Source organism: Myotis daubentonii, chromosome 8, assembly GCF_963259705.1.
Source record: "Myotis daubentonii chromosome 8, mMyoDau2.1, whole genome shotgun sequence".
NCBI classification, from domain to species: domain Eukaryota; kingdom Metazoa; phylum Chordata; class Mammalia; order Chiroptera; family Vespertilionidae; genus Myotis; species Myotis daubentonii.
Window position 1 is genome coordinate 35,763,595 of NC_081847.1, and position 13,009 is coordinate 35,776,603.

The 13,009-nt window shown below is 39.3% G+C and overlaps 1 protein-coding gene across 1 annotated transcript in view; it reads left to right on the plus strand.

Annotated features, from left to right (window-relative positions):
* CBFA2T2 (CBFA2/RUNX1 partner transcriptional co-repressor 2) overlaps positions 1 to 13,009 on the plus strand; it is a 152,511-nt gene that overhangs the window by 111,999 nt on the left and 27,503 nt on the right. Inside the window, 1 exon segment of the mRNA XM_059705891.1 lies at positions 483 to 724. Within this exon segment, the coding sequence (XP_059561874.1) occupies positions 483 to 724 (242 nt within the window).

Below are 13,009 nucleotides of genomic sequence, written 5' to 3' on the forward strand. Positions count from 1 at the left end.
AGCCTAGAAAAAACACTTTTTCACAGTAAGGACTGTTTTCTGGTGTGTCTTATTCACATGCTATATTCTAATAGACTGCCTTAGCTTCTTTGGGACCCTAAGATTGAGGAGATGTGACATAAATGATGAACACAAGTGTCCATTCATTGGAAATATATTCTTCCAAACTTATCTCATCCAGTACTATTGCAGGAAGTCTTAAAACTACCTACGCATGCCCATGGCACCTGTAGAGTTAGATGTCCTTCTCTGTGCTCTAGTAGCACTTTACTCTTCTGTTTTAACACCTTCTATGTTACTCTGTTACCATTTTTTTACCTGACAGTATGTCTTAATCTTGTTGAGTAGAAACAGTGTCTTGTGTACTCTTACCATATGCTTTACAAAATTGAAGTGAATAAATGAAGGAGAATGCAGACAAGAAGAACGTATCAAAGATTCTTGTGTTTTGCATTGAGTCTTTCATTTTGACTTTCTTTTAGTAAGCAATGGCACCAACCATTCTCCTCCTACGCTGAATGGTGCCCCATCACCACCCCAAAGATTCAGCAATGGTCCTGCCTCTTCCACGTCATCTGCACTAACAAATCAACAATTGCCAGCCACCTGTGGTGCTCGGCAGCTCAGCAAGTTAAAACGCTTTCTCACCACTCTACAACAGTTTGGCAATGACATCTCACCTGAGATTGGGGAGAAGGTTCGGACACTTGTTCTAGCACTGGTGGTAAGTACAGCATCACTGTCAACAGTTGCCTGAGTATATAGCTCAAAACTGAAGCCAGCAGAGAAGTTGTACATATTTCTGCTCACTCCCAATCCTGTAGCAATGTGGTAAAATCTACAAACTAGATTAGTTATTAATATAACTTGTGTAAAATTGTTGATTTGTGCATTTCAATCATGTATAAAAATGTTTTTCAAGCCTGGCCGGTGTGGCTCAGTGGTTGAGCATTAACCAATGAACCAGGAGGTCACGGTTCAATTCCCTGTCAGGGCACATGCATAGGCTGTGGGCTCTATCCCCGGTAGGAGGTATGCAGGAAGCAGCCAATCGATGGTTCTCATTGTTGCTTCTATCCCTCTCTCCCTCTCTCTTCCTCTCTCTAAAATCAATAAAAACATATTTTTAAAAAAAGGTTATCAAAGAAACAAATCTATAATGTTTACCTAATAATCTTATGCTGTTGATTTAATTCCATTAAGAAACTTTGAATATGCCTTAAAACTGAGTTTAAACAAGCCACTGAGGTTCAACCAAATTAACGACAGGCTACTTAATATATTTGGTGCCTAGTGCATTATTTCCAAGCCAGAGAAAAAGGAAAAGTATCGAGTTTAATTTTCAGAAGAATAATTTGTAAAATTATAAGTTTCATGATTTAAATAAATAGTACCAAATAATATTAAATAAGTGTTCTACAGCTCCTCATGAAAATACAGTTTCTTTGGAGTTTTTGAGGTACACACAATTTTTCTTTCTAGACTAAGTGTGGTGACCCCATGGTAAAAGGGAGTGATTTTCTGACAGTGACAGCTGGGTAGGGTTTGACTCTCAGTGTCGATAAGGGAAGTTCTGCCAGTTCCCAAAGTTTGTAAATTGAATTCTTCAAGATTTATTTCCAGTGAAAGTACCCCATGCTCCTGCATGTTACCCTCTATAGGTGGTAAAGATGAATCACAGTATTAAACTTTCATGTTGCACTTTTCAGAGTGTAATCAGGGATTCTCTCAGACTGTTAGAAATTCCAAGAGATAAAAATTATTTTCATAATCATACTAAGATGTTACTTGCCTTTCCACTCTTATTCTCTTGTGAGTGTATGATGGAATTTTCTAGAGGTTGCTTGATACAAGATGTTGCAACAGATTAAATGCAGAAGCATCTTGAAGAACCCAGCTGTCTTTTATTAAGCTAGATATAAAAGAGATTTGAAAACTGTAACAGTTGTGCCATTCTTCTCGCTACATTTTTTGGGGAAAATATAGCTATTTTAAATGGATTAATAACATTTTTCAAATTCTGTCTTAATTTCTAAGAGGGTTGATAATTGATCGATGGAACCCAAATAAATTAGAGGGATTCTGAGAATACAAAGTTTAAGAACTGCTACCTTAAATGATTCTGAGTCAAGTATGGGTAAAAACAACTTTCATACAAGGCATGAATTAAATGAAGTAAATGATTAATCATTTGAGATTCAATCGCTGTTGTTTAATATAGCTGTAGGTTGTTTATTTTCATTGCTGTGTGTTTTATTGTAAGAGTATGCCACAATTTATACTTTTTATACCCCTTGTACTGAGTTTCACTGGAAGAATTCCCAGGACCTAGCACAGAGTCCTGCTTACAACTAAGATGTATTACAGAGGCATAATAAGGATACCCAGCTGGATCATAAGGGAGAAAGTCACAGTTGGAATCTGCAGGAATCCATGTGCAGGCTTCCTGTGATTGGTCACACAGAACTCACTCTTACCCAGCAATGAAAATTCAGCAACATGTATGCCATGTTTCTGCCCAGGGACGCGTATTAGAGACTCAGTGCCCAAGGTTTTTACTGTGGTCTGGACACATAGGCATTCTTTGCCTAGCACTTAGCAAATTCCAGACTCCCAGAAGGAGACCATTGTTCAGCATAAACCAACTTGATTGCAAACATAGTCCAGGCACAGTGAACCACCCTTATCAATTAGGGCAAGTTTTTTGTTTTGAAAAAATAAAAGTGTTTATTGGTCAAATGTTACAGTACTATGGAAGAAATCTTACTGGATCTAGACTAATAAAGTTGACCTTAAATGTCAAAAAGAGTTTGAACAAAATTGGAAGCAAAGCAGACATCAGAATATTATGACAGTTCCAGCAACAAATTACTTTAAGTAGAGGCTATGCTTAAAGATTATTTCAGTAGTAAAAGAAAAAATAACAGACCTTATATTCTTTTGCTCCCTCCAAAAGAAACCCCAAAACATGCATCTTTTTCTAGCTCTGAAAGTATAAATAGTAATCGTCTCTTTTAAATGGCCATGCTTTGGTTAACTTTTTATTTTCCTTTTTAAAAAAAAATTCTTTATTGTTTAAAGTATTACATATGTCTCCTTTTCCCCATATTCAATTCTCCCCAGCCACTCACACCCTCCAGCCCCCTAAGTGTCTGTGTCCATTGGTAAAGCTTATATGCATGCATACAAGTCCTTTGGTTGATCTCTTACCCCACCCTCCCCTGCCTTCCTTCTGATGATTCTCTGTCTCTGGCTCTATTTTTGTTCATCAGTTTATGTTGTTGATTATATTCTACAAATGAGTGAGATCATGTGATATTTGTCTTTCTCCAACTGGCTTATTTCGCTTAGCATAATGCTCTCCAGGTCCATCCATGCTGTTGCAAATGTAAGAGTTCCTTTTTAACAGCACCGTATTATTCCATTGTGTAGATGTACCACAGTTTTCTAATCCACTCATCTGTTGATGGGCACTTAGGCTGTTTCCAAATCTTAGCTATTGTAAATTGTGCTGCTATGAACATATGGGTGCATATATCCTTTCTGATTGGTGTTTCTGATTTCTTGAGATATATTCCTAGAAGTGGGATTACTGGGTCAAATGGGAGTTCCATTTTTAATTTTTTGAGGAAACTCCATACTGTTTTTCACAGTGGCTACACCAGTCTGCATTCCCACCAGCAGTGCATGAGGTTTCCTTTTTTTCTACATCCTTACCAACACTTGTGGTTTGTTAATTTGTTGATGATAGCCATTCTGACAGGTGTGAGATGGTACCTCATTGTCGTTTTGATTTGCATCCCTCAGATGATTAGTGACTTAGAGCATGTTTTCATATGTCTCTTGGCCTTTTGTATGTCCACTTATTTTTCATTTTTAAAAAGAGCTGATATTATTAGGAGGTGGTAAAATACACATAAAATTTATCACCTTAAAAGTGTATAATTCAGTGGTATAAATATATTCATTGCTGTATATCTATCATTACTGTCTACCTCTTATCTTGCAAAACTGAAACTCCATGCCATTAAACAATAATTCCTCATTCCTTCCTACCCCCAGCTCCTGTCAACCACCATTCTACTTGACTAATCTGGGTACCTCATATAAGTGGAATCATACAGTATTTGTCTTTTTATGGCTGGCTTATTTCACTTTGCATAATGTCCTCAAGGTTCATCTATGTTGTAGCTTGTGTCAGAATTTTCTACCTTTTTATAAAAGGCTAAATGATATTCCATTGTGTGTATATACCACAATTTGTTTATTCATTTATCTGTTACAAGACACTTGAAGTGCTTCCACCTTTTTGGTTAGGGAAAGTTTTATATCAGTGTAGGAAACTGTTTATCAGCCAAGTTTGTAGATAGCAGCCAATGGCTCAATCTTGCAGGCTTTTCTAAGGTTACTCGTTTTGGATCTGCTATGTTAACGCTTTTTTGTATAGGGGCTATTACAAATAATGTTGCCGTGAGCATTGCACCAGACAATGGAATTAGAATTTCGTAGGGAATGCATATATACAAATTTAGTATATAAGGTCAAATGTTTTTCTCAAATGTTATACCAATTTATACTCTAACATACTGGTGTTTTCATTAAACTCAGTGTCTTAGTCTGTTATAGAATTCTGTACACTGAGTGATTTAGAAACAACACTTATCTCTCACAATTCTGGAGGCAGGTAAGTCCATGATCAAGGTTCTGGCAGATTCAGCGTCTGGTGAGAGACCATTTCCTGGTTCATAGATGGCTGTCTTCTCACTGTGTCCTTTTACAGTAGGGGCAAAAGAGTTCTTAGGGCTTCTCTTTTATAATGACACGAATGACCTCCCAAAGGTCCCACCTCCAAATACCAACACATTGGGGATTAGGTTTTAACCGTATGAATTTTGAAGGGTCACAAACATTCAGTCTATAGCAGTTGGTATTAATACTATATATTTGGGGAAGGTGCAGGAAAAAGGTTTGTAATACCCATTTATTATTTAAAAAACACTCAGCAAATCAGTTGTAGCAGGAACTTCTTTAAACTGATGACTGATTTTATATATATATATATATATATATATATATATATATATATATATATACATATATATATATATATATATATATATATATATAACACCTATAAGCAAATCTCATGTTTTATGGTGAAATTTTGAGTGCTTTCCTTCTGATATTAGGAGCCAGATAAGGATGCTTTCTCTATTTAGTAATCCTGAACATTCTAGCCTAGCAAATAAGATACAAGGATTGGAGTAAGAGAAATAAAACTGCCATTATTCGTAGATTAAATAATTACCTTATGTGTGTTGCATTTGAAATTACCACTTAGGCCGAAACCGGTTTGGCTCAGTGGATAGAGCGTCGGCCTGCGGACTGAAAGGTCCCAGGTTCGATTCCGGTCAAGGGCATGTACCTGGGTTGCGGGCACATCCCCAGTAGGAGATGTGCAAGAGGCAGCTGATCGATGTTTCTCTCTCATCGATGTTTCTAACTCTCTATCTCTCTCCCTTCCTCTCTGTAAAAAATCAATAAAATATATTTTAAAAAAAAAAGAAATTATCACTTAGTTCTTTTTCTTTTAGTTTTGCTACCAGCTTGTCAAAAATGTGTTCTAATTTGGAGGATAATGGACATCTTTAGATTGTTATGTTTCTCTATTTAAGAAAGCCTTATAAGTCTTTTATTTAAGAAAACAATAATAAAAATATTAGCAGGCATATGTGAATGGAATAGTTGTTCCATGTGGAGGAGACTTCATTAGCTAAGTCAGAAAAGGCCATGCAATTAGGTATCTGGAGTTTAGTTTACTTATGTTTCTGGTGTGTAAGGTAAAATGGTAGTAGTCCCTAACTATACCAAGGAGCAAACATGGGCATTTTTCACTGCAAGGTAAAGGAAAATGTTCTGTATTCCACCTACTTACTTGGAGAATACACATTTCTGGAGGTTGGCAATGTCCCAGATACTTTAAGCTAGGCAGTTCCTTTGACTGACCAGTTTCTCTCCTTGAAATTCATCCTAACAAAATAATAATCTGCACTAAGATAATCTGTTCAACATTATTTATGATGACTAAAATTTAAACCAGCTAAATGTTTTCTTAAAGCCTAAGTTACAATATATCAGATTAATGGAATATTATGTAGTTATTAAATTTCAAGTCTGATTCAGAGGCACAATAGAAAGGTATACTTCCTATTCCTCCTTACAGGAAAAAATCTTAGACTTTATGTATAGAACAAAAATGAGACTGAAAGATGGAGCAAAGGCCAAAGACTGATGACCTTGGGACCCAAGGAAGTACATAGCAGTGAGTTTCCTAGGTTTTATGTTTTCATCATATATCCTAGAGTATGGTTGGAATAAGCTAGTAACCTCCAAGATACAATAGAAAATCACATGTTCAGTTACCAGGACCATCCATACTGAAACGAAAAAAGATAACCAGTGGACAACAACTAAGCTGACACAGATGTTGGAATTATATGGCAAGGATTTTAAAGCAGCCATCATAAAAATGCTTCAATTAGCAATTAACAACACAAATGAGGGGGAAAGAGGTCTCCATGAAAAAATAGAAGATATAGACCTGGGCCGTATGTTTCAGTGGTTAGAGCTTCAGCCTGCATACCAAAGGGTCACTGGTAGATTCATTGTCTGGTGAAAGCCCATTTCCTGGTTCAGTGGTTAGAATGGGGCCAGGTATTGAGCCTGTAACCCAGGTACATGCCCTTGACTGGAGCTCTTTAGCTGGACACTGGTTTGGAAGAATGCTTTTAAGGTGAACCTGCCCAGAAGTGGGACAGGTAAAATGTTTCTGATTCCAACATTTACAATCTAACCAGAGACAGGCTGCACATTAAGAGTCACTGCTCTGCTCCTGACAGCCAAGCCTTACACACTCTACAGGACCCCATAGAAGAGTTTTCATTCCATCTTAAAGACTCTGGTGAATATGTCCCTCAGAACCACACTGCTAGCCAGCGGTCCAGCCAGGATTTGAACTCAGAGCTCTAACATCAAAGCCTGCTGTCTTACCCACTACACTAACATATCCAAATCAAAAAGTAAAAAAAAAAAAATTATATCAGGTAAATTTTTTAAAACTCACCATTTGGTACAAGAGGGACCCTGTATCCACTTCACTTGGTCCCTACACCAAGTGTCCAGCTGGGTAACTAACTACCCATCAAAGAGTCCCAGTGGAGGAGGTGGGGCCCTTAGAGCAGCCTGGCACCTCACCACCCCTGCTGTAAGAGATGGAATCTTGAAACATCATGATGGATGAAAGAAAAATGGAAATGGAAAGAATAGAGATATAAAGGAACGCAATAGACTTTTTCCTTCTCCTCTTGAGTTTTCTAAATTATATATTGTGGTTGAAGCAAAAATTATAGCATTGTCTAATATGGTTGTCAGTACATATGAGGGAAATATTTAAGACGATTATATTATAAACCCAAGAGGATCAAGGTAGATAAGGTTTATACACTTTGGTATTCTGATTGCAGTTGTGATTACAAGAATGCAATAAAATGGCCTGGAACTATACACATTTTACCAATGTTAGTTCCCGAGTTTTAATATTGCACTTTAGCTATATAAAGTATAACCATTGGGGGACCCTGGATGCAGGATGCATAGGAACCTACCTATCTATTCTATTTTCACAACTTCTGTGATTATTATTATCATCTCAATTTTAAAAGAATAAAAAATTTTGTTTGGTCATCTATCTATACCCATTGTCTTCTATGACTAGTATAGGTGTTGCCCTTGCAATCCGTAGACCAGATCCCCTCACATTGTGCCTTTTTACATTCTCTTTGTTACAAGCATTTTCCCAAGGTTGCAGCTTCACTTCTTCAGATGACATGTCTGTAATCCTTCCTTGTCTATGTACCAGCAGTGTCGTCGGGTACTTCAGTCATAATGTAATGAATAGCTTACTTACATGTTTTTCTACTAGACCAGCAATTTTCAATTGTGCCACAAAAATTTTTAAAACATGCAGTACCTGACTATTTAGTCGGGGTCACTGACCTCTTGTCCCTTTAGATTGTCAAATTAAAAAAATGACAACAGCCCTAACCGGTTTGGCTCAGTGGATAGAGCGGACTGAAGGGTCCCAGTAGGAGGTGTGCAGGAGGCAGCTGATTGATGTTTCTCTCTTATCGATGTTTCTGACTCTATCCCTCTCCCTTCCTCTCTGTAAAAAATCAATAAAATATATATTTTTAAAAATAAGAAATAAAAAAATGACAACAGCCAAGACAACAATAGCTGTTCAGTATGAATAAATCAAAATTATACTTTGTTTTATCAGATTGGCAAAAAATACATTTTTGGTGTGCTACAGAATTTTAGTAATTAATTTATGTGTGCCATGAGATGCAAAAGGTTGAAAATTGCTGCACTAGATGATGTGTTAGAGGGGAAAACACTATGCTTTTATTTATTAAACCAGAGGCCCAATGCACGAAATTCATGCACTTGGGGGGGGGTCCCTCAGCCTAGCCTACACCCTCTTGCAGTCCGGGAGCCCTCGGGGGATGTCTGACTACCTTAGCGCTGCCACAGAGGCAGGAGAGGCTCCTGCCACCACTGCTGTGCTTGCCAGCCATGAGTCTGGCTTCTTGCTGAGCAGCACTTCCCCTGTGGGAGTGCACTCACCACCAGGGAGCAGCTCCTGTGTTGAGCATCTGCCCCCTGGTGGTCAGTGTGCATCATAGCAACTGGTCATTCCCCCATTTGGTCAATTTTCATGTTAGCCTTTTATTTTCTACTAGAGGCCCAGTGCACCCTCTCCAATCCAGGACCCCTTGAGGGATGTCCAACTGCCAGTTTAGGCCTGACCCCTGCGGGATTGGGCCTAAACTGGCAGTCAGACATCCCTCTCGCAATCCGGGACTGCTGGCTCCTAACTGCTCACCTGCCTGATTATCCCTAACCACTCTACCTGCCTGCCTGATGCCCCTAACTGCTCCCCTGCCTGCCTGATTGCCCCTAACCACCCTCCCCTGCCGGCCTGGTCTCCCCTAACTGCCTTTGCCTCAGCCCTTGCCACTGTGGCTTTGTCTGGAGGGCTGGCCGGTCTAATTAGCATATTACCCTTTTATTAGTATAGATAATAATAAAAGAATAATATGCTAATTAGACCAGACATCCTTCTGGATGAAGCCGTGCCAGTGGGGGCTGAAGCAGAGGCAGCCGCCATGGCGGGCAGGGGCCAAGGCAGAGACGGCCATCATCACGGGTGGGGCCAAAGCAGAGGCAGCCACTGCGGCAGTGGGGGGTGGGGGAGGGGCCGAGGCAGCCACGGCAGTGGGGGCTGACCCCCTTAAACGAATTTCATGCATAGGGCCTCTAGTATAGGATAATTGAATGAGAAGAAAGGATAAAAAAACAGTGGCTCATCTCTCTCAAAGGATTGCCTTGCATCTCCAGTACTAATACCCCTGAGTCCATTTCACTGGCCTAAGTCTATTTCTCTGAACCACACAGTTCCTCCTTTATCTATCTACAAGAAAACTTACAGTCATTCATAGTCTTTTCCATAGATTTACTTATTTTCACTTTTTGAGGCCTGATTACATTCACTGTAGTAGGGACAGACTATCATTCTCTTTTTATTCCTGATTACTAGTACCTTTGGTTGCATTATGAAAATGCAAGTATTTAAAACAAGTGCTAAAAGTTTTAAAAAAACCTTTAGTAGGAAATGAAGTAAACTGTTCAAATATTTTTATTTAACATGCTTAAATTTGATATACTCTTTTTCTCTTAAGGGAATTTATTTTTACTGAATATTGATATGTTATATTTGGAAAATCCAACATAATTTCACATTCAGAATAATTGCTGTTGTAATTGTCCTTCCAGATAGTTAAAATACTGTGTGTGTGTGTGTGTGTGTGTGTGTATTTTATTTTCATAAATGGATTTTTGGAAACATACTATTCTGTTTCTGAGTTTTTTCACATAACAGTAAATTACAGACACCTTTCTCATTAATTCATACAAATTTGTCCTGCCCCCCCCCCCTTAAGTGTTCTGTGAGGTATGATTATAATTTTTAGTTCAGTTTCTTATTGTTTTCTATTTCTTATTAAGTAATGTGACACTGATGAATAATTTGTATGGTACATGTTAGATTTTTGAACACTTGATGATTTTGTAAAAGTCCCAGAAGTGGTAATTATTATTTCAGGGGAGCAAGAATTCAGATTAATGCCAAGTTCTTGTTTTTGCTTGTTTTTAAACTTGTTTTGTTATTGTATTATGTTTTGGGGAGTTGAAATAAAAGTATTTAGTGAACTTCAAAGAAAATAGTTTTATTTATATATTCCCTTTCACAGAGGAGCTGAGCATACTAGTTTTAAGTCAGACTTTTGAAAAAATACAGAAGAAATGCTAATAGCTTTCCTGGGAATACTAATCTACCAATGAGAGTCTGCCTGTTTGGAGGTCCTCTGATTTGAAAACAACTCTTCAATGCAGAAGGCACATGTTTGGTTTTTTTAAAAACTTTGAATTTAGGAGGAAAAACCAAGATGGCGACATAGGTAAACACCGAAAATTGCTGCCTCTCACAACCACTTAAAAATACAACTAAAAGACAAAATGAACATCATCCAGAACAACAGGAAGGCTGGCTGAGTGGAAATTCTACAACTAGAAGGAAAGAGAAAAGCACACTGACACTCAGAGGAGGTGTGGAAGTAAAGTGCAGAGGTATGGAGGCGCACGTGTAAAGGACTGGCAACTGAGGACGCGGCTGTCTTTTTCAATCGGGAGGGAGTCTCAAGCTCCCAACTGCTCTGAACTCAAGTTCTGTGCAAATCTCTGGGGACCCAGACTCATAAAGGGAGAAACTGGACTGTCTGGCAGCGGTTGGAACTCGAGGGCAGCTTTCTCTCAGAGGTGCTTGCAGCGATTACCGGGACACCGAGAAGCGGGGCCTCTTACCGTAGGACTGAGGAGCAGCCATAGCTGCTTGCTCCGCCCTGTTGATCCCCTGAGACCCCACCCCACCCAAGCTGTGTGCAGAGGCTTTTGCATATGAAAGGCCTGGCCCATTGCAACCTGAAAATTACCTAACAAACTGCAGCTGGGTCAGGGAGACCAAGAACTTCCAAAAGAAGGCCCAAGGCCCTACAGCAGCTTGCATTGCTTCACAGCTGGGCCTCAGCTGGGCCCCTCCAAACCCCAAACAAAGAAGAGGAATCTGCAGATCTCTCCCTGGGCCTCAGCTGGGCACCTCCAAACCCCAAACAAAGAAGAGGAATCTGCAGATCTCTCCATAGCTCCTGCAGGGTAGCCTCAGGCAGAGGCTAAATTAGCACCTCCTTAGAGATCCAAGAGCCAGTGTACCCAGTGGTCAGAGTGGGACCATCCAGATTACAACTCCTCAGATCCATAAGGGACACACTCAGGGGGCAGACCCAGTGAGCACCAAAGCCCCACTGAAGCAAGTCTTGCCCCAGAAGGGTGTCTCCAGCACAGAAGTTCTCCCAGTGCAGACACAGCTGATTCTCACAGCCAATTGGCCTGGAGGTCAATTCCTCCCAGTGATAACCTACAACAATTAAGGCTTAACTACAACAAAACTGTGCACAAAGCCCACAAAGGGGTGCACCAAGAGTGTCCACCTCAGGTAATTGGGGAGGCTGAGCCACTGGGCCCTATAGGACACCTAGCACAGAAAGCCACTCTATCAACACAGGTAAGCAGCCAAAATGCGGAGACAAAGAAACAGGTCACAAATGACAGAAATGGAGGAAAGCAAACTACTGGATATAGAGTTCAAAACCACACTTTTAAGGTTTTTCAAGAATACTCTAGAAACCACCAATAAAATTAGTGAGACCCTTAATAAGTCTAGTGAGACCCTCGAGGTTATATAAAAAGACCAACTAGAAATTAAGCATACACTGACTGAAATAAACAATATTATGCAGAGTTCCAACAGCAGACTAGAGGATCGCAAGAATCAAGTCAAAGATTTAAAATACGAAGAAGCAAAAAACACCAACCGGAAAAACAAAAAGAAAAAAAAATCCAAAAATATGAAGATAGTGTAAGGAGCCTCTGGGACAACTTCAAGCGTACCAACATCAGAATTATGGGAGTGCCAGAAGAAGAGAGTGAGCAGGATATTGAAAACCTATTTGAAGAAATAATGACAGAAAACTTCCCCTACCTGGTGAAAAAAATAGACTTACAAGTCCAGGAAGTACAGAGAACCCCAAACAAATGGAATCCAAAGAGGACCACACCAAGACACATCATAATTAAAATGCCAAGAGCAAAAGACAAAGAGAGAATCTTAAAAGCAGCAAGAGAAAAACAGTTACCTACAAGGGAGTACCCATACGACTGTCAGCTGATTTCTCAACAGAAACTTTGCAGGCCAGAAGGGAGTGGCAGGAAATATTCAAAGTGATATATAGCAAGAACCTACAACCAAGATTACTTTACCCAGCAAAACTATCATTCACAATTGAAGGTCAGAAAAAGAGCTTCACAGATAAGGAAAAGCTAAAGGAGTTCATCACCACCAAACCAATATTATATGAAATGCTGAAAGGTATCCTTTAAGAAGAGGAAGAAGAAGAAAAAGGTAAAGATACAAATTATGAACACAAATACACATCTATCAATAAGTGAATCTAAAAATCAAGCAAATGAATAATCTGATGAACAGAATAAACTGGTGAATATAATAGAATCAGGGACATAGAAAGGGAGTGGAGTGACTGTTCTTGGGGGGAAAAGGGGTGTGGGGGGTGCGGGAAGAGACTGGACAAAAATCGTACACCTATGGATGAAGACAGTGGGTGGGAACCGGGTGGAGGGAAGCTATGGGGGGGGGGGGAGGAACAACTGTAGTAATCTGAACAATAAAGATTTAATTAAAATAAAAAACTTTGAATTTAAAAGATTTGGGGAACTAATGCTAGGAGATAGGCAGAACCTATGAAGAAACCAATTTCTG